The 21740-nt window shown below is 45.7% G+C and overlaps 1 protein-coding gene across 1 annotated transcript in view; it reads left to right on the top strand.

Annotated features, from left to right (window-relative positions):
* Positions 1-6101: 6101 nt before the first annotated feature.
* The window catches only part of LOC106562888 (neutral amino acid transporter A), a 73190-nt gene continuing 57551 nt past the window's right edge, over positions 6102-21740 (top strand). Inside the window, exons 1-2 of the mRNA XM_045687163.2 lie at positions 6102-6732; positions 13989-14031. Of these exons, the coding sequence (XP_045543119.2) occupies positions 6221-6732; positions 13989-14031 (555 nt within the window). The 5' untranslated portion in view covers positions 6102-6220. The remainder of the gene's footprint in view (positions 6733-13988; positions 14032-21740) is intronic.

The following is a 21740-nucleotide window of genomic DNA, read 5'->3' as shown; positions in this document are numbered from 1 at the left end:
ACAAAGTATTTCGGTCTCAATGACAACATGAAGCACATAAGAGTTGAATGGTCTGACAGTACACATCGATGCACGGATTTTAGGAGCACCTAAATGTATCCAAGATAGGCTATATGATTAATAACGGTAGCCTAGCCTATAGCCAATAGAACTACCACCTAGCTCCTAGCATATACACTGCCTTCAGAAAGTATTCAATCCACTTGATTTATTCCACATTTTGTGTTTTTTTGTCGCACTACGCTTCGCTCCACAGGTAATATTACACTTCACTACATTACAACGGCTTGATTTGTTTGATCTGAGCAATTCTTCTTAGCTAGCTACATAGCCGTCTTTGTATCAAAGATAATTGTGTAGTTTAGAGTAATTAGAGTAAATATCGAGGCTAGCTATCTTCGTCCTCCTAACGTAGTCCTCCTAACGTAGTCAACACTGCTAGCTTAGCTAGCTAGCTAGTCATCACTGCTAGCTAGCCAACTTCTACCGACTAGCAGCACTGTAGAAACGATTACATTACAACGTAACGACTTGATTAGTGTGGTGTTAGTGTTAGTTAGCCAGCTACATAGTTGTCTTTGCTGTCTCTGTATCTAAGATAATTGTGTAGTTTGAGTAATTATCGAGGTGAGCTAGCCAGCCGCGACGCGGCGCCAGACTTAGTCAACACACCTAGTCATCATTAACCCACTGCTAGCTAGCCAACCGTTACCGACTAGCAGCGCTGTAGATACTAATACTTTACAACGGAACGATTTGACTAGTGCAGTGTTAGCTAGCTAGCTACTTAGTTGTCTTTGTCATAGCTTGATAATTGTGTAGTTTAGTAATTACCGAGGTCAGCTAGCCAGCCATCGAGGTTAGCTAGCCAGCTATTTCCGTCCCCCGCGACGCCATTTTTCCTAACCCAGCCAACTATTACCGACGAGCAGCATTGTAGAAACTAAATACATTACAAGGAACGTCTTGATTAGTGTTATGTTAGCTAGCTAGCTACAAAGTTGCCTTTGTTTCATGACAAGGTGTAGTACTGAAACTATCGAGGTTACCTTGCCAGCTACACATTCAAACGTCAACAACGCAGCCACTGCTAGCTAGCCTACTCCACCAGCCAGCAGTACTGTATCATTTTTCGTCATTTTAGTCAATAAGATTTTTGCAACGTAAGCTTAACTTTCTGAACATTCGAGACGTGTAGTCCACTTGTCATTCCAATCTCCTTTGCATTAGCGTAGCCTCTTCTGTAGCCTGTCTACTATGTGTCTGTCTATCCCTGTTCTCTCCCCTCTGCACAGGCCATACAAACGCTCCACACCGCGTGGCCGCTGCCACTCTAACCTGGTGGTCCCAGCGCGCACGACCCACGTGGAGTTCCAGGTCTCCGGCAGCCTCTGGAACTGCCGGTCTGCGGCCATCAAGGCTGAGTTCATCTCAGCCTATGCTACCCTCCAGTCCCTCGACTTCCTGGCGCTGACGGAAACATGGATTACCACAGATAACACTGCTACTCCTACTGCTCTCTCCTCGTCTGCCCACGTGTTCTCGCATACCCCGAGAGCATCTGGCCAGCGGGGTGGTGGCACTGGAATCCTCATCTCTCCCAAGTGGACATTCTCTCTTTCACCCCTGACCCATCTGTCTATCGCCTCCTTTGAATTCCATGCTGTCACAGTTACCAGCCCTTTCAAGCTTAACATCCTTATCATTTATCGCCCTCCAGGTTCCCTTGGAGAGTTCATCAATGATCTTGACGCCGAAGTTCCTTTCCTGAGGATGGCTCACCTCTCACAGTTCTGGGTGACTTTAACCTCCCCACGTCTACCTTTGACTCATTCCTCTCTGCCTCCTTCTTTCCACTCCTCTCCTCTTTTGACCTCACCCTCTCACCTTCCCCCCCTACTCACAAGGCAGGCAATACGCTTGACCTCATCTTTACTAGATGCTGTTCTTCCACTAATCTCATTGCAACTCCCCTCCAAGTCTCCGACCACTACCTTGTATCCTTTTCCCTCTCGCTCCACCCCTCTCCCGCCCCTACTCGGATGGTATTGCCCCGTCGCAACCTTCGCTCCCTCTCTCCCGCTACTCTCTCCTCTTCCATCCTATCATCTCTTCCCTCTGCTCAAACCTTCTCCAACCTATCTCCTGATTCTGCCTCCTCAACCCTCCTCTCCTCCCTTTCTGCATCCTTTGACTCTCTATGTGAGTCAAAGGGGATCCTCCAGGCCGGCTCGGTCCTCCCCTCCTGCTCCGTGGCTCGACGACTCATTGCGAGCTCACAGAACAGGGCTCGGGGCAGCCGAGCGGAAATGGAGGAAAACTCGCCTCCCTGCGGACCTGGCATCCTTTCACTCCCTCCTCTCTACATTTTCCTTTTCTGTCTCTGCTGCTAAAGCCACTTTCTACCACTCTAAATTCCAAGCATCTGCCTCTAACCCTAGGAAGCTCTTTGCCACCTTCTCCTCCCTCCTGAATCCTCCTCCCCCTCCCCCCCCCCCTCCTCCCTCTCTGCGGATGACTTCGTCAACCATTTTGAAAAGAAGGTCGACGACATCCGATCCTCGTTTGCTAAGTCAAACGACACCGCTGGTCCTGCTCACACTGCTCTACCCTGTGCTTTGACCTCTTTCTCCCCTCTCTCTCCAGATGAAATCTCGCGTCTTGTTACGGCCGGCCGCCCAACAACCTGCCCGCTTGACCCTATCCCCTCCTCTATTCTCCAGACCATTTCCGGAGACCTTCTCCCTTACCTCACCTCGCTCATCAACTCATCCTTGACCGCTGGCTACGTCCCTTCCGTCTTCAAGAGAGCGAGAGTTGCACCCCTTCTGAAAAAACCTACACTCGATCCCTCCGATGTCAACAACTACAGACCAGTATCCCTTCTTTCTTTTCTCTCCAAAACTCTTGAACGTGCCGTCCTTAGCCAGCTCTCCTGCTATCTCTCTCAGAATGACCTTCTTGATCCTAATCAGTCTGGTTTCAAGACTGAGCATTCAACTGAGACTGCTCTTCTCTGTGTCACGGAGGCTCTCCGCACTGCTAAAGCTAACTCTCTCTCCTCTGCTCTCATCCTTCTAGACCTATCTGCTGCCTTTGATACTGTGAACCATCAGATCCTCCTCTCCACCCTCTCCGAGTTGGGCATCTCCGGCGCGGCCCACGCTTGGATTGCGTCCTACCTGACAGGTCGCTCCTACCAGGTGGCGTGGCGAGAATCTGTCTCCGCACCACGTGCTCTCACCACTGGTGTCCGCCAGGGCTCTGTTCTAGGCCCTCTCCTATTCTCGCTATACACCAAGTCACTTGGCTCTGTCATATCCTCACATGGTCTCTCATATCATTGCTATGCAGATGACACACAATTAATCTTCTCCTTTCCCCCTTCTGACAACCAGGTGGCGAATCGCATCTCTGCATGTCTGGCAGACATATCAGTGTGGATGACGGATCACCACCTCAAGCTGAACCTCGGCAAGACGGAGCTGCTCTTCCTCCCGGGGAAGGACTGCCCGTTCCATGATCTCGCCATCACGGTTGACAACTCCCTTGTGTCCTCCTCCCAGAGTGCTAAGAGCCTCGGCGTGACCCTCGACAACACCCTGTCGTTCTCCACAAACATCAAGGCGGTGACCCGATCCTGTAGGTTCATGCTCTACAACATTCGCAGTGTACGACCCTGCCTCACACAGGAAGCGGCGCAGGTCCTAATCCAGGCACTTGTCATCTCCCGTCTGGATTACTGCAACTCGTTGTTGGCTGGGCTCCCTGCCTGTGCCATTAAACCCCTACAACTCATCCAGAACGCCGCAGCCCATCTGGTGTTCAACCTTCCCAAGTTCTCTCACGTCACCCCGCTCCTCCGCTCTCTCCACTGGCTTCCAGTCGAAGCTCGCATCCGCTACAAGACCATGGTGCTTGCCTATGGAGCTGTGAGGGGAACGGCACCTCCGTACCTTCAGGCTCTGATCAGGCCCTACACCCAAACAAGGGCACTGCGTTCATCCACCTCTGGCCTGCTCGCCTCCCTACCTCTGAGGAAGCACAGTTCCCGCTCAGCCCAGTCAAAACTGTTCGCCGCTCTGGCACCCCAATGGTGGAACAAGCTCCCTCACGACGCCAGGACAGCGGAGTCAATCACCACTTTCCGGAGTCACCTGAAACCCCACCTCTTTAAGGAATACCTGGGATAGGATAAAGTAATCCTTCTAACCCCCCCTTAAAGATTTAGATGCACTATTGTAAAGTGGTTGTTCCACTGGATATTATAAGGTGAATACACCAATTTGTAAGTCGCTCTGGATAAGAGCGTCTGCTAAATGACTTAAATGTAAATGTAAATGTAAATGTGTTATAGCCTGCATTCAACATGGATTAAATGTATTTATTTTCTCACCCATCTACACACACTACCCCATAATAAAAGTGAAAACATGTTTTTAGACATTTTTGCAAATGTATTGAAACTGAAATACAGAAATATTTCATTTTACATAAGTATTGACACCATTAAGTCAATACATGTTAGAATTATGTAAGGCAGTGATTACAGCTGTGAGTCTTTCTGGGTAAGGCTCTAAGAGCTTTGCACACCTGGATTGTACAATACTTGCCCATTCTTTTTTTCTTCTAGCTCTGTCAAGATGGTTGTTGATAATTGCTAGACAGATATTTTCAAGTCTTGCCACAGATTTTCAAGCCCATTTAAATCAAAACTGTAATTAGGCCACTCAGGAACATTAAATGTCACCTTGGTAAGCAACTCCGGTGTATATTTGGCCTTGTGTTTTAGGTTGTTGTCCACCTGAAAGGTACATTTGTCTCCCAGTGTCTGTTGGAAAGCAGACTGAATCAAGTTTTCCTCTAGGATTTTGCCTGTGCTTAGCTCTATTCCGTTTATTTTTATCCCCCCAAAATTTCCCTAATCCTTGCCGATGACAAGCATACCCATAACATGATGCAGTCACCACAATGCTTGAAAATGTGAAGAGTGGTACTCAGTGATGTGTTGTGTTTGCCCCAAACATAACACTTTGTAATTCAGGACATAAAGTTAATTTCTTTGCCACATTTTGTGCAGTTTTACTTTAGTGCCGTATTGCAAACAGGATGCATGTTTTGGAATATTTTTATTCTATAGAGGCTTCCTTCTTTTCACTCTGTTATTTAGGTTAGTATTGTGAAGTAACTACAATGTTGTTGATCCATCCTCAGTTTTCTCCTAATGCGACCATTCAACACTGTAACTGTTTTAAAGTCATTGGCCTCATGGTGAAATCCATGAACGGTTTCCATCCTCTCCGGCAACTGAGTTAGGAAGGACGCTTGTATCTTTGTAGTGACTGGGTGTATTGATGAACCATCCAAAGTTTTATTAATAACTTCACCATGCTCAAAGGTATATTCAATGTCTGCCCTTCTTTGCGAGGCACTGGAAAACAACCCTGATCTTTGTGGTTGAATTTGTTTCATATTCACTGCTCGACTACTAAGGGACCTTACAGATAATTGTATGTCTGGGGTACAGAGATAAGGTAGTCATACAAAAATCATGTTAAACACTGTTATTGCACAAAGAGTGAGTCCATGCAACTAATTATTTGACTTGTTAAGCACATTTTTACTCCTGAACTTATTTAGGCTTGTCATAACAAAGGGGTTGAATACTTATTGACTCACAACATTTCATATTTTTATTTGAAATTAATTTGTACAAATTTCTAAAACCATAATTACACTTTGACATTATGGGTTATTGTGTGTAGGCCAGTGACACAAAATCTAAATGTAATCCCTTTTAAATTCAGGCGACAAAAAAAAGTTGAAGGGTAGGCCCCATCCCAATAGCTTGCACATGACCAGTGCCCCATAGGCATGATTCAGATCTTTGAAATGTTTACATTTTTCTCAAATTTCCAGTCACAACACTATCAATACAAATGCACAGTTGCAGACCCAGGCAATTTCTCCCACTGTTGCATCAGATGGTCTTAATATTGAGCAAAAGGAGGAAGTGCGCATGTCCTCTTTTTTTGTGTATAGCCCCTCTCTCACCATTGGTGGAGAAACACGTTGTGTTTGACAGGACTAATAACGCTTGCATCAGCCTACTCACAATTGCTACTCATCTGAGTGTGTGTTCTCCCAAGCTTCTCCAGGAACTGCCAATTTTCTCACGAATTACCGTTATTCAGAGTCCTGCCCCACAATTTCCATCAAAATGGAGAAGATAAACGGACACACAATGACCAATTCGGTCTCCACCGACGAAATCTTGGAGAAGAATGGAAATAAGAAGAAAAGCCGTAAAGACAAGTTGATGAGATTTTTGAATAGGAATATGTTAGTGATAATGACGGTGTCTGGAGTTCTAGTAGGCGTCGGCCTCGGAATGATGGTTCGGAATATGAACCTAACGAGGGCGCAGATGACTTATTTCGCTTTCCCCGGTGAGATGCTTCTGAGGATGTTGAAGATGATTATCCTTCCTCTGGTCGTGTGCAGCCTGATCTCCGGCGCCGCCAGCCTGGACACGCGCTCCCTGGGGAAACTAGGAGGCATCGCGGTCTCCTACTTCCTGGTGACCACACTCATCGCATCGGGAATCGGTGTGTCCCTCGCCTTCATTATCAAACCGGGAGTCGGTGCCGGGGCTCTGAACACAAATAATCTAGGTCTCGAGAGCGTCAATACCAACAAGGAGACCACGGATTCGTTTTTAGATCTTGCAAGGTAACGGTTGCGGGATGAGGTTATTGTTTCAATAGGCTAATACATGTATTCTGTTAAAGAGTGTTTCTTGAAAGGAAATAAAGAGCATGGCTGAGGGGGGGAGATGACTGTGGGGCGGGTAGTAGTGAAGTAGATGCATGCTCCACTAATTCACCCGGGCGCAGTACTGTAGCCTATATAGGTTACCCACGTGAGAGCCCAGACGCATGCTTGTTCCAGTACTTACATGGCTCTCAGAAATCAACAGACCTAGTCCTGGATATAGATGATTATTGATCAAAATTTTGGGGGGAATTAGTTAATATATGTTTTTCATTTACGTGATTCGTTTATGCATAATGGTACGATATAAAGCAGTAAGAAAAACAAAACAGACCGTGACAGGAAGAATCACTGCAAAAAAACGAAATAACTATAGCATTCCCACGAGACAAAGGTTCTTACACAGTCTGTCTGTCTGTCTGTCTGTCTCTCTCGCTATCAATAGCTGCCTGTCTGCCCGTCTGTGTGTCTGCCGTTTGACAGTGATGAGTGGAGGTCGTTTGACCGCTGACCCATTACGGATGCAGGCAATGAGGCAGTGATCGCTGAGATCTTGGTTGAAAACAGCAGAGGTGTATTTAGAGGGCACGTTGGTTAGGATGATATCTATGAGGGTGCCCGTGTTTAGGGCTTTGGGGTTGTACCTGGTAGGTTCATTGATCATTTGTGTGAGATTGAGGGCATCAAGCTTGGATTGTAGGATGGCTGGGGTGTTAAGCATGTCCCAGTTTCGGTCACCTAGTAGCACGAGCTCTGAAGATAGATGGGGGGCAATCAGTTCACATATGGTGTCCAGAGCACAGCTAGGGGCCGAGGGGGGTCTATAGCAGGCGGCAACTGTGAGAGACTTGTTTTTAGAGAGGTGGATTTTTAAAAGTAGAAGTTCAAATTGTTTGGGTACAGACCTGGATAGCAGGACAGAACTCTGCAGGCTATCTCTGCAGTAGATTGCAACACCGCCCCCTTTGGTCGTTCTGTCTTGTCTGAAAACGTAGTTAGGGATGAAGATTTCAGAGTTTTTGGTGGTCTTCCTAAGCCAGGATTCAGACACGGCTAGGACATCCGGGTTGGCAGAGTGTGCTAAAGCAGTGAATAAAACAAACTTAGGGAGGAGGCTTCTAATGTTAACATGCATGAAACCAAGGCTTTTACGGTTACAGAAGTCATCAAAAGAGAGCGCCTGGGGAGTAGGAGTGGAGCCAGGCACTGCAGGGCCTGGATTCACCTCTACATCCCCAGAGGAGCAGAGAAGAATGAGTATGAGGGTACGGCTAAAAGCTATAAGAATTGGTCGTCTGTGACGTCCAGAATAGAGAGAAAAAGGAGCAGGTTTCTGGGGGCGATAAAATAGCTTCAAGGTATAATGTACAAACAAAGGTATGGTGGGATGTGAATACAGTGGAGGTAAACCTATGCATTTAGTGATGATGAGAGATATTGTCTCTAGAAACATCATTGAAACCAGAAGATGTCATAGCATGTGTGGATGGAGGAACTGAGAGGTTGGATACGGTATAATGAGCAGGGCTAGAGGCTCTACAGTGAAATAAGCCAATAAACACTAACCAGAACAGCAATGGACAAGGCATATTGACATTAAGGAGAGGCATGCTTAGCCGAGTGATCAAAGGGTCCAGTGAGATTCCTCATATATCCCAGCCATATATCCCAGCCATGTATCATAGCCATATATCATAGCCATGTATCCCAGCCATATATCCCAGCCATATATCCCAGCCATGTATCATAGCCATATATCATAGCCATGTATCCCAGCCATGTATCCCAGCCATATATCCCAGCCATATATCCCAGCCATGTATCATAGCCATATATCATAGCCATGTATCCCAGCCATATATCCCAGCCATGTATCATAGCCATGTATCCCAGCCATATATCCCAGGCATGTATCCCAGCCATATATCCCAGCCATGTATCCCAGCCATGTATCCCAGCCATATATCCCAGCCATGTATCATAGCCATGTATCCCAGCCATGTATCCCAGCCATGTATCCCAGCCATATATCCCAGCCATATATCCCAGCCATGTATCATAGCCATATATTTACATTTACATTTACATTTTAGTCATTTAGCAGACGCTCTTATCCAGAGCGACTTACAGTAGTGAATGCATACATTTCATACATTTATTTTCTCCGTACTGGTCCCCCGTGGGAATCGAACCCACAACCCTGGCGTTGCAAACACCATGCTCTACCAACTGAGCCACACGGGACTCCATCACTCTCCGTCATGGTCAAATAGCCCTTACACAGCCTGGTGGTGTGTTTAAGGTCATTGTCCAGTTGAAAAACGAAATTATAGTCCCACTAAGCGCAAACCAGATGGGATGGCATATCGCTGCAGAATGCTGTGGTAGCCATGCTGGTTAAGTGTGCCTTGAATTCGAAATAAATCACTGACAGAGTCACCAGCAAAGCACCCACACACCTCCTCCTCCATGCATTACACATGCAGGGATCGTACGTTCACCTACTCTGCATCTCACAAAGACACAGCGGCTGGAACCAAAAATCTCACATTTTGACTCAGACAAAAAGGACAGATTTCCACCAGTCTAATGTATATTGCTTGTGTTTCTTGGCCCAAGCAAGTCTCCTCTTCTTATTGGTGTCCTTTAGTAGTGGTTTCTTTGCAGCAATTTCGACCACGAAGGCCTGATTCAGTCTCCTCTGAACAGTTGATGTTGAGATGTGTCTGTTACTTGAACTCTGTGAAGCATTTATTTGGACTGCAATTTCTGAGGCTGGTAACTCTAATGAACTTATCCTCTGCAGCAGAGGCAACTCTGGGTCTTCCTTTCCTGTGGGGGTCCTCATGAGAGCCAGTTTCATCATAGCGCTTGATGGTTTATGCGACTGCACTTGAAGATTCTTTCAAAGTTCTTGAAATTTTCCGGATTGACTGACCTTCATGTCTTAAAGTAATGATGGACTGTCGTTTCTCTTTGCTTATTTTAGCAGTATAAATAAATAAAAGCCCTGTAATGAGAAGGTGTCCAAACTTTTGACCGGAACTGTACATTGCGCAATTATAATACTTTGACAAATGTGTTAGATTGCAACAAATGAAAATGATCATTTTACAGTTTATTAAATATTTTTTGTTGTGGTATTTTTATACCACTTTTTCTCCCCAATTTTCGTGATATCCAATTGGAATCCAATTATGATCTTGTTTCATCGCTGCAACTCCCCAACGAGCTCGGGAGAGGCGAAGGTCGAGTCATGCCTCCTCCGAAACATGAGCCGCCAAGCCGCGCTTCTTAACACCCGCACGCTTAACCCGGAAGTCAGCCACACCAATGTGTCGGAGGAAACATCGTTCAACTGACGACCGAATTCAGCTTGCAGGCGCCCGGCCTGCCACAAGGAGTCGCTTGAGCGCAATGAGCCAAGTAAAGTTTTAGTATACTAATTATTTTCTTAACTGTCTATTAGCACATTTTACGTCCGTTTTGTGTACAGCGTGTGCGCAAGATTTTGTTCTGGGTACCGTGATAAATGTTGTGGGCAAATGAATGAATTAAGGACTAAAAACGATCCATTCCCCATTGTTACAGTGTAGGTCGTTTAGTGAGTCGGAGGCGGTGGCCTTATTGGAGGGGACTTGGGTGATGGGTTTGAGATAAGAGTGGTGAAACACATCCACACTAACACACTATATATCATAGCCATGTATCCCAGCCATGTATATACCTGTCCTGAAGTATTAGTGGTCTATTACAAACTGCCTGGGACAAGAATCTACCTGTCCTGAAGTATTAGTGGTCTATTACAAACTGTCTGGGACAAGACTCCACCTGTCCTGAAGTATTAGTGGTCTATTACAAACTGTCTGGGACAAGACTCCACATGTCCTGAAGTATTAGTGGTCTATTACAAACTGTCTGGGACAAGAAGCCACCTGTCCTGAAGTATTAGTGGTCTATTACAAACTGTCTGTGACAAGAACCCACCTGTCCTGAAGTATTAGTGGTCTATTACAAACTGTCTGTGACAAGAACCCACCTGTCCTGAAGTATTAGTGGTCTATTACAAACTGAGAATACAGATGATTATTAGTTTTACTCCGTCCTCAAGGGCCACATTCTAGATGTTGTTATATCCTATCTCACTGACACTTCATTTATAACTGGCTTACTTTACCTTTAACTTGGGGCTGCAGGTAGCCTAGTGGTTAGAGCATTGGGCCAGTAACTGAAAGGTTGCTGGATTAAATCCCCGAGCTGACAAGGTAAAAATCTGTTCTCCCCCTGAACAAGGCAGTTAACCCACTGTTCCCCGGCAGGCCGTCGTAAATAAGAATTTGTTCTTAAATGGCTTGCCTGGTTAAGTAAAGGTTATATTTAAATTTGTTTTATCTATACTTACTTACTTTACTAGGTGACTCAGTTCAGATCAAATATGTATTTTACAAAGGAGAGCTGTCTTAAGATAACATGGCTGTCTAACTTATTAACGTCACTAATTGACAATTAGAGAGAGAGAGAGAGAGAGAGAGAGAGAAAACACCTGGTTTCTCATGTCTAAATCAGTCACTTATTGAAAGGTGAGAATGGAAACACTCAAGGACAGCAGTGCTGCACCCCAGCATTATGTGGTTTAACTACGCTGCACCCCAGCATTATGTGGTTTAACTACGCTGCACCCCAGCATTATGTGGTTTAACTATGCTGCACCCCAGCATTATGTGGTTTAACTACGCTGCACCCCAGCATTATGTGGTTTAACTATGCTGCACCCCAGCATTATGTGGTTTAACTACGCTGCACCCCAGCATTATGTGGTTTAACTATGCTGCACCCCAGCATTATGTGGTTTAACTACGCTGCACCCCAGCATTATGTGGTTTAACTATGCTGCACCCCAGCATTATGTGGTTTAACTATGCTGCACCCCAGCATTATGTGGTTTAACTATGCTGCACCCCAGCATTATGTGGTTTAACTATGCTGCACCCCAGCATTATGTGGTTTAACTATGCTGCACCCCAGCATTATGTGGTTTAACTACGCTGCACCCCAGCATTATGTGGTTTAACTATGCTGCACCCCAGCATTATGTGGTTTAACTATGCTGCACCCCAGCATTATGTGGTTTAACTATGCTGCACCCCAGCATTATGTGGTTTAACTACGCTGCACCCCAGCATTATGTGGTTTAACTATGCTGCACCCCAGCATTATGTGGTTTAACTACGCTGCACCCCAGCATTATGTGGTTTAACTATGCTGCACCCCAGCATTATGTGGTTTAACTACGCTGCACCCCAGCATTATGTGGTTTAACTATGCTGCACCCCAGCATTATGTGGTTTAACTATGCTGCACCCCAGAATTATGTGGTTTAACTATGCTGCACCCCAACATTATGTGGTTTAACTATGCTGCACCCCAGCATTATGTGGTTTAACTATGCTGCACCCCAGCATTATGTGGTGTAACTATGCTGCACCCCAGCATTATGTGGTTTAACTATGCTGCACCCCAGCAATATGTGGTTTAACTATGCTGCACCCCAGCATTATGTGGTTTAACTATGCTGCACCCCAGCAATATGTGGTTTAACTATGCTGCACCCCAGCAATATGTGGTTTAACTATGCTGCACCCCAGCAATATGTGGTTTAACTATGCTGCACCCCAGCATTATGTGGTTTAACTATGCTGCACCCCAGCATTATGTGGTTTAACTATGTGGGTAGTGAACCACCCCAGCATGATGTGGTTTAACTATGTGGGTAGTGAACCACCCCAGCATTATGTGGTAAAACTATGTGGGTAGTGAACCACCCCAGCATGATGTGGTTTAACTATGTGGGTAGTGAACCACCCCAGCATTATGTGGTTTAACTATGTGGGTAGTGAACCACCCCAGCATGATGTGGTTTAACTATGTGGGTAGTGAACCACCCCAGCATTATGTGGTTTAACTATGTGAGTAAATTAAAGGAGAAGTTTACAAAAAATCCAGGAACTGCCAAGTGATTCCATACTTTGAAAGTACTGTAGTTCTGTGAAGTTTGCCCTCTCCCCCTCTGTCTCCCCTGGAGTGCAGAACTGAGACAGCTGCAAAAACGGGTCATGCTGGATGCAGGCCTCGCTCTGCTCTGTGGTCAGTTGTTAGGTATCTCTGCTGCTATCGCAGTCGGCTACATAAAATATTATATAAAATAATCACAAATATTTTAGGTAGAAAAGTACACATTTCCTGATTCAAAACCGCTAGTACTTTTGACAAAATTAGCTAATGTGGCTGTACACTTTCAAAGAAACAATGAATTTGTCCACAGTTTGCGTATTTGTGCGTTCATTGACCACAGAGCAGAGCCAGCAACGTCACTAGTCACATGACCCGCAGCTGTTTCAGTTCTCCACTAGAGGGAGAGAGGGGGAGAGGGCAAACTCCACTGAACTAGTTTCAATATATGGAATCACTTGGGAGTCCCTGGATTTTGGGTAAACTTCTCCTTTAAGAGTTGTTGGTTTATAAGTTCAATAAATGCCATTGTTCAATAAATTCCATGGCCTCATTGAACAATTGATTTAAACATTTAATTTGTTTCCTAACCTCTGCTTTCATTAATATAATGTAATCAGAGAAAAACATGATTGAAGTTGTGACTTTACACAGATTCTGTGGTTATTCATCGTGTAAGGCTTGCTTTGTAGTGGTTAAACACTTTTTGTTGTGTTACTGATGAATCAGAGAGAGGGGCTTTGTCCCAAGTATGTCTCCTGCCTCAAAGTGTTCACTTGTTCACTTCCCATCACTTCTAACCACTAGTGGTTGGAGCATTGGGCCAGTAACTGAAAGATTGCTGGATCGAATCCCCGAGCTGACAAGGTAAAAATCTGTCGTTCTGCCCCTGAACAAGGCATTTAACCCACTGTTCCCCAGTAAGCCATCATTGTAAATACGAATTTGTTCTTAACTTGACTTGCCTAGTTAAATAAAGGTTAAATAAAAACATTTAAAAAATCATTCACAAGGAGATTACTGGTTTAAGAAATATGAAGGAAACTCCCACTAATCCATGCCTCCACCAATCCAATGCTTCATGATTTGTGGGAAGTAGTGAACAAGTGCACACTTCAGGAAAGGGGATATTATTAGGATGTACCCCTGGTTCAAGACTAACACATTAATGAAACCTCTCCTGTTTGTCTGGTCTTCCTCTGCAGGAATTTGTTCCCAGCTAACCTTGTGGCTGCAGCATTCCGTTCTGTAAGTATATCAATCTCTCTCTCTCTTCACCCCTCGTCATCTTTCTCTCCTCTCTCTCTCTCGCCTCTCTTCATCTTTTTCTCTAACTTTCTTTCTCTCTTCATCTCTCTCTCTCACACACACATAGTGTCCTATGCTCACCTCTTCATATATATACCATAAATCCTTTCCTTAGCGTTAAAAGTCTATGTAAATTCATGAATGAAGAGTCTCAGAATAAAGAGTTCTGCTCTCCCTCTCGTCTTAGCACCTCTCATCTTCCTTTCACCAACCGTTACCATAGTGAGGTGATTCCATTCCAAACAGCCTAGCAACCTGTCTCGCCTCGTTGCTCTTTAATGTGCCCAGTGGCTGCCTGGTACCATTTCCTGGAACTGTGTGAGTGTCTGTCTATTAAGGCTGAAAGAGGGTCAGGAGGGTTCAACGTTTGGGGAGGAACACACACACACACACACACACACACACAAACACACACACATGTGTCCTTTTAACCATGTTCTCATGGGGACATTTGGGGATTTCAGCTCCCCACGAGGATAGAAGAACAAGATACACACACACACACACACACAGAGCTGAATAATAATCATCAGCAGGCCAGGAATGAGACATGACATCCACGTAACACCTTTTCATTCATATTACTGATACCAAACCTTAACAAAAACAACACGAAGAACAATTAATCATTACTATAAACCTGTTGTCATCTACTGTAGTACTACATCATGGTAAAACCTGTTGTCATCTACTGTAGTACTACATCATGGTAAAACCTGTTGTCATCTACTGTAGTATTACATCATGGTAAAACTTGTTGTCATCTACTGTAGTACTACATCATGGTAAAACCTGTTGTCATCTACTGTAGTATTACATCATGGTAAAACTTGTCATCTACTGTAGTACTACATCATGGTAAAACCTGTTGTCATCTACTGTAGGACTACATCATGGTAAAACCTGGTGTCATCATCTACTGTAGTATTACATCATGGTAAAACCTGTTGTCGTCATCTACTGTAGTATTATATCATCGCAAAACCTGTTGTCATCATCTACTGTAGTACTACATCATGGTAAAACCTGTTGTAATCATCTACTGTAGTATTACATCATGGTAAAACCTGTTGTCATCATCTACTGTAGTATTACATCATGGTAAAACCTGTTGTCATCATCTACTGTAGTACATTTAATAAGTTCACCAGTTTCTATTAGAGAGAGATGCCATTCTCAGTGGGCAGTGCCTACATATGTAATCTGTGTTCAGCATGGTTGAAGATTAGATTCCCTCTCCCCCCCCCCCCCCCCCCCCGGCACTGACGGACTGAAACATATTTTGGAGAAAGACAGAGGGAGGGAGAGACAGAGAGAGAGAGAACTAGAGAGACAGGTACTGATGGACTGAAACATACATGTTTTAGAGAGAGATAGAGAGACCAGACCACATTTATCTCCTCCACACTCATCTACTCATGTTTTAGAGAGACCAGACCACATTTATTACATTTACATTTACATTTTAGTCATTTAGCAGACGCTCTTATCCAGAGCGACTTACAAATTGGTGCATTCACCTTATAATATCCAGTGGAACAACCACTTTACAATAGTGCATCTAAATCTTTTAAGGGGGGGGTTAGAAGGATTACTTTATCCTATCCCAGGTATTCCTTGAAGAGGTGGGGTTTCAGGTGTCTCCGGAAGGTGGTGATTGACTCCGCTGTCCTGGCGTCGTGAGGGAGCTTGTTCCACCATTGGGGTGCCAGAGCAGCGAACAGTTTTGACTGGGCTGAGCGGGAACTGTGCTTCCTCAGAGGTAGGGAGGCGAGCAGGCCAGAGGTGGATGAACGGAGTGCCCTTGTTTGGGTGTAGGGCCTGATCAGAGCCTGAAGGTACGGAGGTGCCGTTCCCCTCACAGCTCCGTAGGCAAGCACCATGGTCTTGTAGCGGATGCGAGCTTCGACTGGAAGCCAGTGGAGAGAGCGGAGGAGCGGGGTGACGTGAGAGAACTTGGGAAGGTTGAACACCAGACGGGCTGCGGCGTTCTGGATGAGTTGTAGGGGTTTAATGGCACAGGCAGGGAGCCCAGCCAACAGCGAGTTGCAATAATCCAGACGGGAGATGACAAGTGCCTGGATTAGGACCTGCGCCGCTTCCTGTGTGAGGCAGGGTCGTACTCTGCGAATGTTGTAGAGCATGAACCTACAGGATCGGGTCACCGCCTTGATGTTGGTGGAGAACGACAGGGTGTTGTCCAGGGTCACGCCAAGGCTCTTAGCACTCTGGGAGGAGGACACAAGGGAGTTGTCAACCGTGATGGCGAGATCGTGGAACGGGCAGTCCTTCCCCGGGAGGAAGAGCAGCTCTGTCTTGCCGAGGTTCAGCTTGAGGTGGTGATCCGTCATCCACACTGATATGTCTGCCAGACATGCAGAGATGCGATTCGCCACCTGGTTGTCAGAAGGGGGAAAGGAGAAGATTAATTGTGTGTCATCTGCATAGCAATGATAGGAGAGACCATGTGAGGATATGACAGAGCCAAGTGACTTGGTGTATAGCGAGAATAGGAGTGGGCCAAGAACAGAGCCCTGGGGGACACCAGTGGTGAGAGCACGTGGTGCGGAGACAGATTCTCGCCACGCCACCTGGTAGGAGCGACCTGTCAGGTAGGACGCAATCCAAGCGTGCGCGGTGCCGGAGATGCCCAGCTCGGAGAGGGTGGAGAGGAGGATCTGATGGTTCACGGTATCAAAGGCAGCAGATAGGTCTAGAAGGATGAGAGCAGAGGAGAGAGAGTTAGCTTTAGCAGTGCGGAGAGCCTCCGTGACACAGAGAAGAGCAGTCTCAGTTGAATGCCCAGTCTTGAAACCTGACTGATTAGGATCAAGAAGGTCATTCTGAGAGAGATAGCAAGAGAGCTGGCCAAGGACGGCGCGTTCAAGAGTTTTGGAGAGAAAGGAAAGAAGGGATACTGGTCTGTAGTTGTTGACATCGGAGGGATCGAGTGTAGGTTTTTTCAGAAGGGGTGCAACTCTCGCTCTCTTGAAGACGGAAGGGACGTAGCCAGCGGTCAAGGATGAGTTGATGAGCGAGGTGAGGTAGGGGAGAAGGTCTCCGGAAATGGTCTGGAGAAGAGAGGAGGGGATAGGGTCAAGTGGGCAGGTTGTTGGGCGGCCGGCCGTCACAAGACGCGAGATTTCATCTGGAGAGAGAGGGGAGAAAGAGGTCAAAGCACAGGGTAGGGCAGTGTGAGCAGGACCAGCAGTGTCGTTTGACTTAGCAAACGAGGATCGGATGTCGTCAACCTTCTTTTCAAAATGGTTGACGAAGTCATCCGCAGAGAGGGAGGAGGGGGGGGGGGGGGGAGGAGGATTCAGGAGGGAGGAGAAGGTAGCAAAGAGCTTCCTAGGGTTAGAGGCAGATGCTTGGAGTTTAGAGTGGTAGAAAGTGGCTTTAGCAGCAGAGACAGAAGAGGAAAATGTAGAGAGGAGGGAGTGAAAGGATGCCAGGTCCGCAGGGAGGCGAGTTTTCCTCCATTTCCGCTCGGCTGCCCGGAGCCCTGTTCTGTGAGCTCGCAGTGAGTCGTCGAGCCACGGAGCAGGAGGGGAGGACCGAGCCGGCCTGGAGGATAGGGGACAGAGGAAATCAAAGGATGCAGAGAGGGAGGAGAGGAGGGTTGAGGAGGCAGAATCAGGAGATAGGTTGGAGAAGGTTTGAGCAGAGGGAAGAGATGATAGGATGGAAGAGGAGAGAGAGAGAGAGAGAGAGACCAGACCACATTTATCCCCTCCACACTCATCTACTCATGTTTTAGAGAGAGAGACCAGACCACATTTATCCCCTCCACACTCATCTACTCATGTTTTAGAGAGAGATAGAGAGACCAGACCACATTTATCTCCTCCACACTCATCTACTCATGTTTTAGAGAGATCAGACCACATTTATCCCCTCTACACTCATCTACTCATGTTTTAGAGAGAGATAGAGACCAGACCACATTTATCCCCTCCACACTCATCTACTCATGTTTTAGAGAGAGAGACCAGACTATTATCCCCTCCACACTCATCTACTCATGTTTTAGAGAGAGATAGAGACCAGACGACATTTATCCCCTCCACACTCATCTACTCATGTTTTAGAGAGAGAGACCAGACCACATTTATCCCCTCCACACTCATCTACTCATGTTTTAGAGAGAGAGACCAGACCACATTTATACCCTCCACACTCATCTACTCATGTTTTAGAGAGACCAGACCACATTTATCCCCTCCACACTCATCTACTCATGTTTTAGAGAGACCAGACCACATTTATCCCCTCCACACTCATCTACTCATGTTTTAGAGAGAGAGGAGACCACATATATCCCCTCCACACTCATCTACTCATGTTTTAGAGAGACCAGACCACATTTATCCCCTCCACACTCATCTACTCATGTTTTAGAGAGACCAGACCACATTTATCTCCTCCACACTCATCTACTCATGTTTTAGAGAGAGATAGAGACCAGACCACATTTATCCCCTCCACACTAATCTACTCATGTTTTAGAGAGACCAGACCACATTTATCCCCTCCACACTCATCTACTCATGTTTTAGAGAGAGACCAGACCACATTTATCCCCTCCACACTCATCTACTCATGTTTTAGAGAGAGAGAGAGACCAGACCACATTTATCCCCTCCACACTCATCTACTCATGTTTTAGAGAGAGATAGAGACCAGACCACATTTATCCCCTCCACACTCATCTACTCATGTTTTAGAGAGAGAGAGACCAGACCACATTTATCCCCTCCACACTAATCTACTCATGTTTTAGAGAGAGATAGAGACCAGACCACATTTATCCCCTCCACACTCATCTACTCATGTTTTAGAGAGAGAGACCAGACCACATTTATCCCCTCCACACTCATCTACTCATGTTTTAGAGAGAGAGACCAGACCACATTTATCTCCTCCACACTCATCTACTCATGTTTTAGAGAGAGATAGAGACCAGACCACATTTATCCCCTCCACACTCATCTACTCATGTTTTAGAGAGAGAGGAGACCACATTTATCCCCTCCACACTCATCTACTCATGTTTTAGAGAGACCAGACCACATTTATCCCCTCCACACTCATCTACTCATGTTTTAGAGAGACCAGACCACATTTATCCCCTCCACACTAATCTACTCATGTTTTAGAGAGAGATAGAGACCAGACCACATTTATCCCCTCCACACTCATCTACTCATGTTTTAGAGAGACCAGACCACATTTATCCCCTCCACACTCATCTCCTCATGTTTTAGAGAGAGACCAGACCACATTTATCCCCTCCACACTCATCTACTCATGTTTTAGAGAGACCAGACCACATTTATCACCTCCACACTCATCTACTCATGTTTTAGAGAGACCAGATCACATTTATCCCCTCCACACTCATCTACTCATGTTTTAGAGAGAGATAGAGACCAGACCACATTTATCCCCTCCACACTCATCTACTCATGTTTTAGAGAGAGAGGAGACCACATTTATCCCCTCCACACTCATCTACTCATGTTTTAGAGAGAGATAGAGACCAGACCACATTTATACCCTCCACACTCATCTCCTCATGTTTTAGAGAGAGAGAGACCACATTTATCCCCTCCACACTCATCTACTCATGTTTTAGAGAGAGAGACCAGACCACATTTATCCCCTCCACACTCATCTACTCATGTTTTAGAGAGAGAGGAGACCACATTTATCCCCTCCACAGTCATCTACTCATGTTTTAGAGAGGGATAGAGACCAGACCACATTTATCCCCTCCACACTCATCTCCTCATGTTTTAGAGAGACCAGACCACATTTATCCCCTCCACACTCATCTACTCATGTTTTAGAGAGAGATAGAGACCAGACCACATTTATAACCTCCACACTCATCTCCTCATGTTTTAGAGAGAGATGGAGACCAGACCACATTTATCCCCTCCACACTCATCTCCTCATGTTTTAGAGAGACCAGACCACATTTATCTCCTCCACACTCATCTCCTCATGTTTTAGAGAGAGATAGAGACCAGACCACATTTATCCCCTCCACACTCATCTCCTCATGTTTTAGAGAGACCAGACCACATTTATCCCCTCCACACTCATCTCCTCATGTTTTAGAGAGAGATAGAGACCAGACCACATTTATACCCTCCACACTCATCTCCTCATGTTTTAGAGAGAGATAGAGACCAGACCACATTTATCCCCTCCACACTCATCTCCTCATGTTTTAGAGAGACCAGACCACATTTATCCCCTCCACACTCATCTCCTCATGTTTTAGAGAGAGATAGAGACCAGACCACATTTATCACCTCCACACTCATCTACTCATGTTTTAGAGAGACCAGACCACATTTATCCCCTCCACACTCATCTACTCATGTTTTAGAGAGACCAGACCACATTTATCTCCTCCACACTCACCTACTCATGTTTTAGAGAGAGATAGAGACCAGACCACATTTATCCCCTCCACACTCACCTACTCATGTTTTAGAGAGACCAGACCACATTTATCCCCTCCACACTCATCTCCTCATGTTTTAGAGAGAGACCAGACCACATTTATCCCCTCCACACTCATCTCCTCATGTTTTAGAGAGAGACCAGACCACATTTATCCCCTCCACACTCATCTACTCATGTTTTAGAGAGAGATAGAGACCAGACCACATTTATCTCCTCCACACTCATCTACTCATGTTTTAGAGAGAGATAGAGACCAGACCACATTTATCCCCTCCACACTCACCTACTCATGTTTTAGAGAGACCAGACCACATTTATCCCCTCCACACTCATCTACTCATGTTTTAGAGAGAGATAGAGACCAGACCACATTTATACCCTCCACACTCATCTCCTCATGTTTTAGAGAGAGAGGAGACCACATTTATCCCCTCCACACTCACCTACTCATGTTTTAGAGAGACCAGACCACATTTATCCCCTCCACACTCATCTCCTCATGTTTTAGAGAGACCAGACCACATTTATCCCCTCCACACTCATCTACTCATGTTTTAGAGAGACCAGACCACATTTATCCCCTCCACACTCATCTACTCATGTTTTAGAGAGAGATAGAGACCAGACCACATTTATCCCCTCCACACTCATCTACTCATGTTTTAGAGAGAGAGGAGACCACATTTATCCCCTCCACACTCATCTACTCATGTTTTAGAGAGAGATAGAGACCAGACCACATTTATACCCTCCACACTCATCTCCTCATGTTTTAGAGAGAGAGAGACCACATTTATCCCCTCCACACTCATCTACTCATGTTTTAGAGAGAGAGACCAGACCACATTTATCCCCTCCACACTCATCTACTCATGTTTTAGAGAGAGAGGAGACCACATTTATCCCCTCCACACTCATCTACTCATGTTTTAGAGAGAGAGACCAGACCACATTTATCTCCTCCACACCTATCTCCTCATGTTTTAGAGAGAGATGGAGACCAGACCACATTTATCCCCTCCACACTCATCTCCTCATGTTTTAGAGAGACCAGACCACATTTATCTCCTCCACACTCATCTCCTCATGTTTTAGAGAGAGATAGAGACCAGACCACATTTATCCCCTCCACACTCATCTCCTCATGTTTTAGAGAGACCAGACCACAT

Source organism: Salmo salar, chromosome 01 (genome assembly GCF_965601325.2).
Source record: "Salmo salar chromosome 01, fSalSal1, whole genome shotgun sequence".
Classification (NCBI taxonomy): domain Eukaryota; kingdom Metazoa; phylum Chordata; class Actinopteri; order Salmoniformes; family Salmonidae; genus Salmo; species Salmo salar.
The sequence above is the reverse complement of the archived record's forward strand: the minus strand, read 5'-3'. Positions and strand labels throughout refer to the sequence as shown.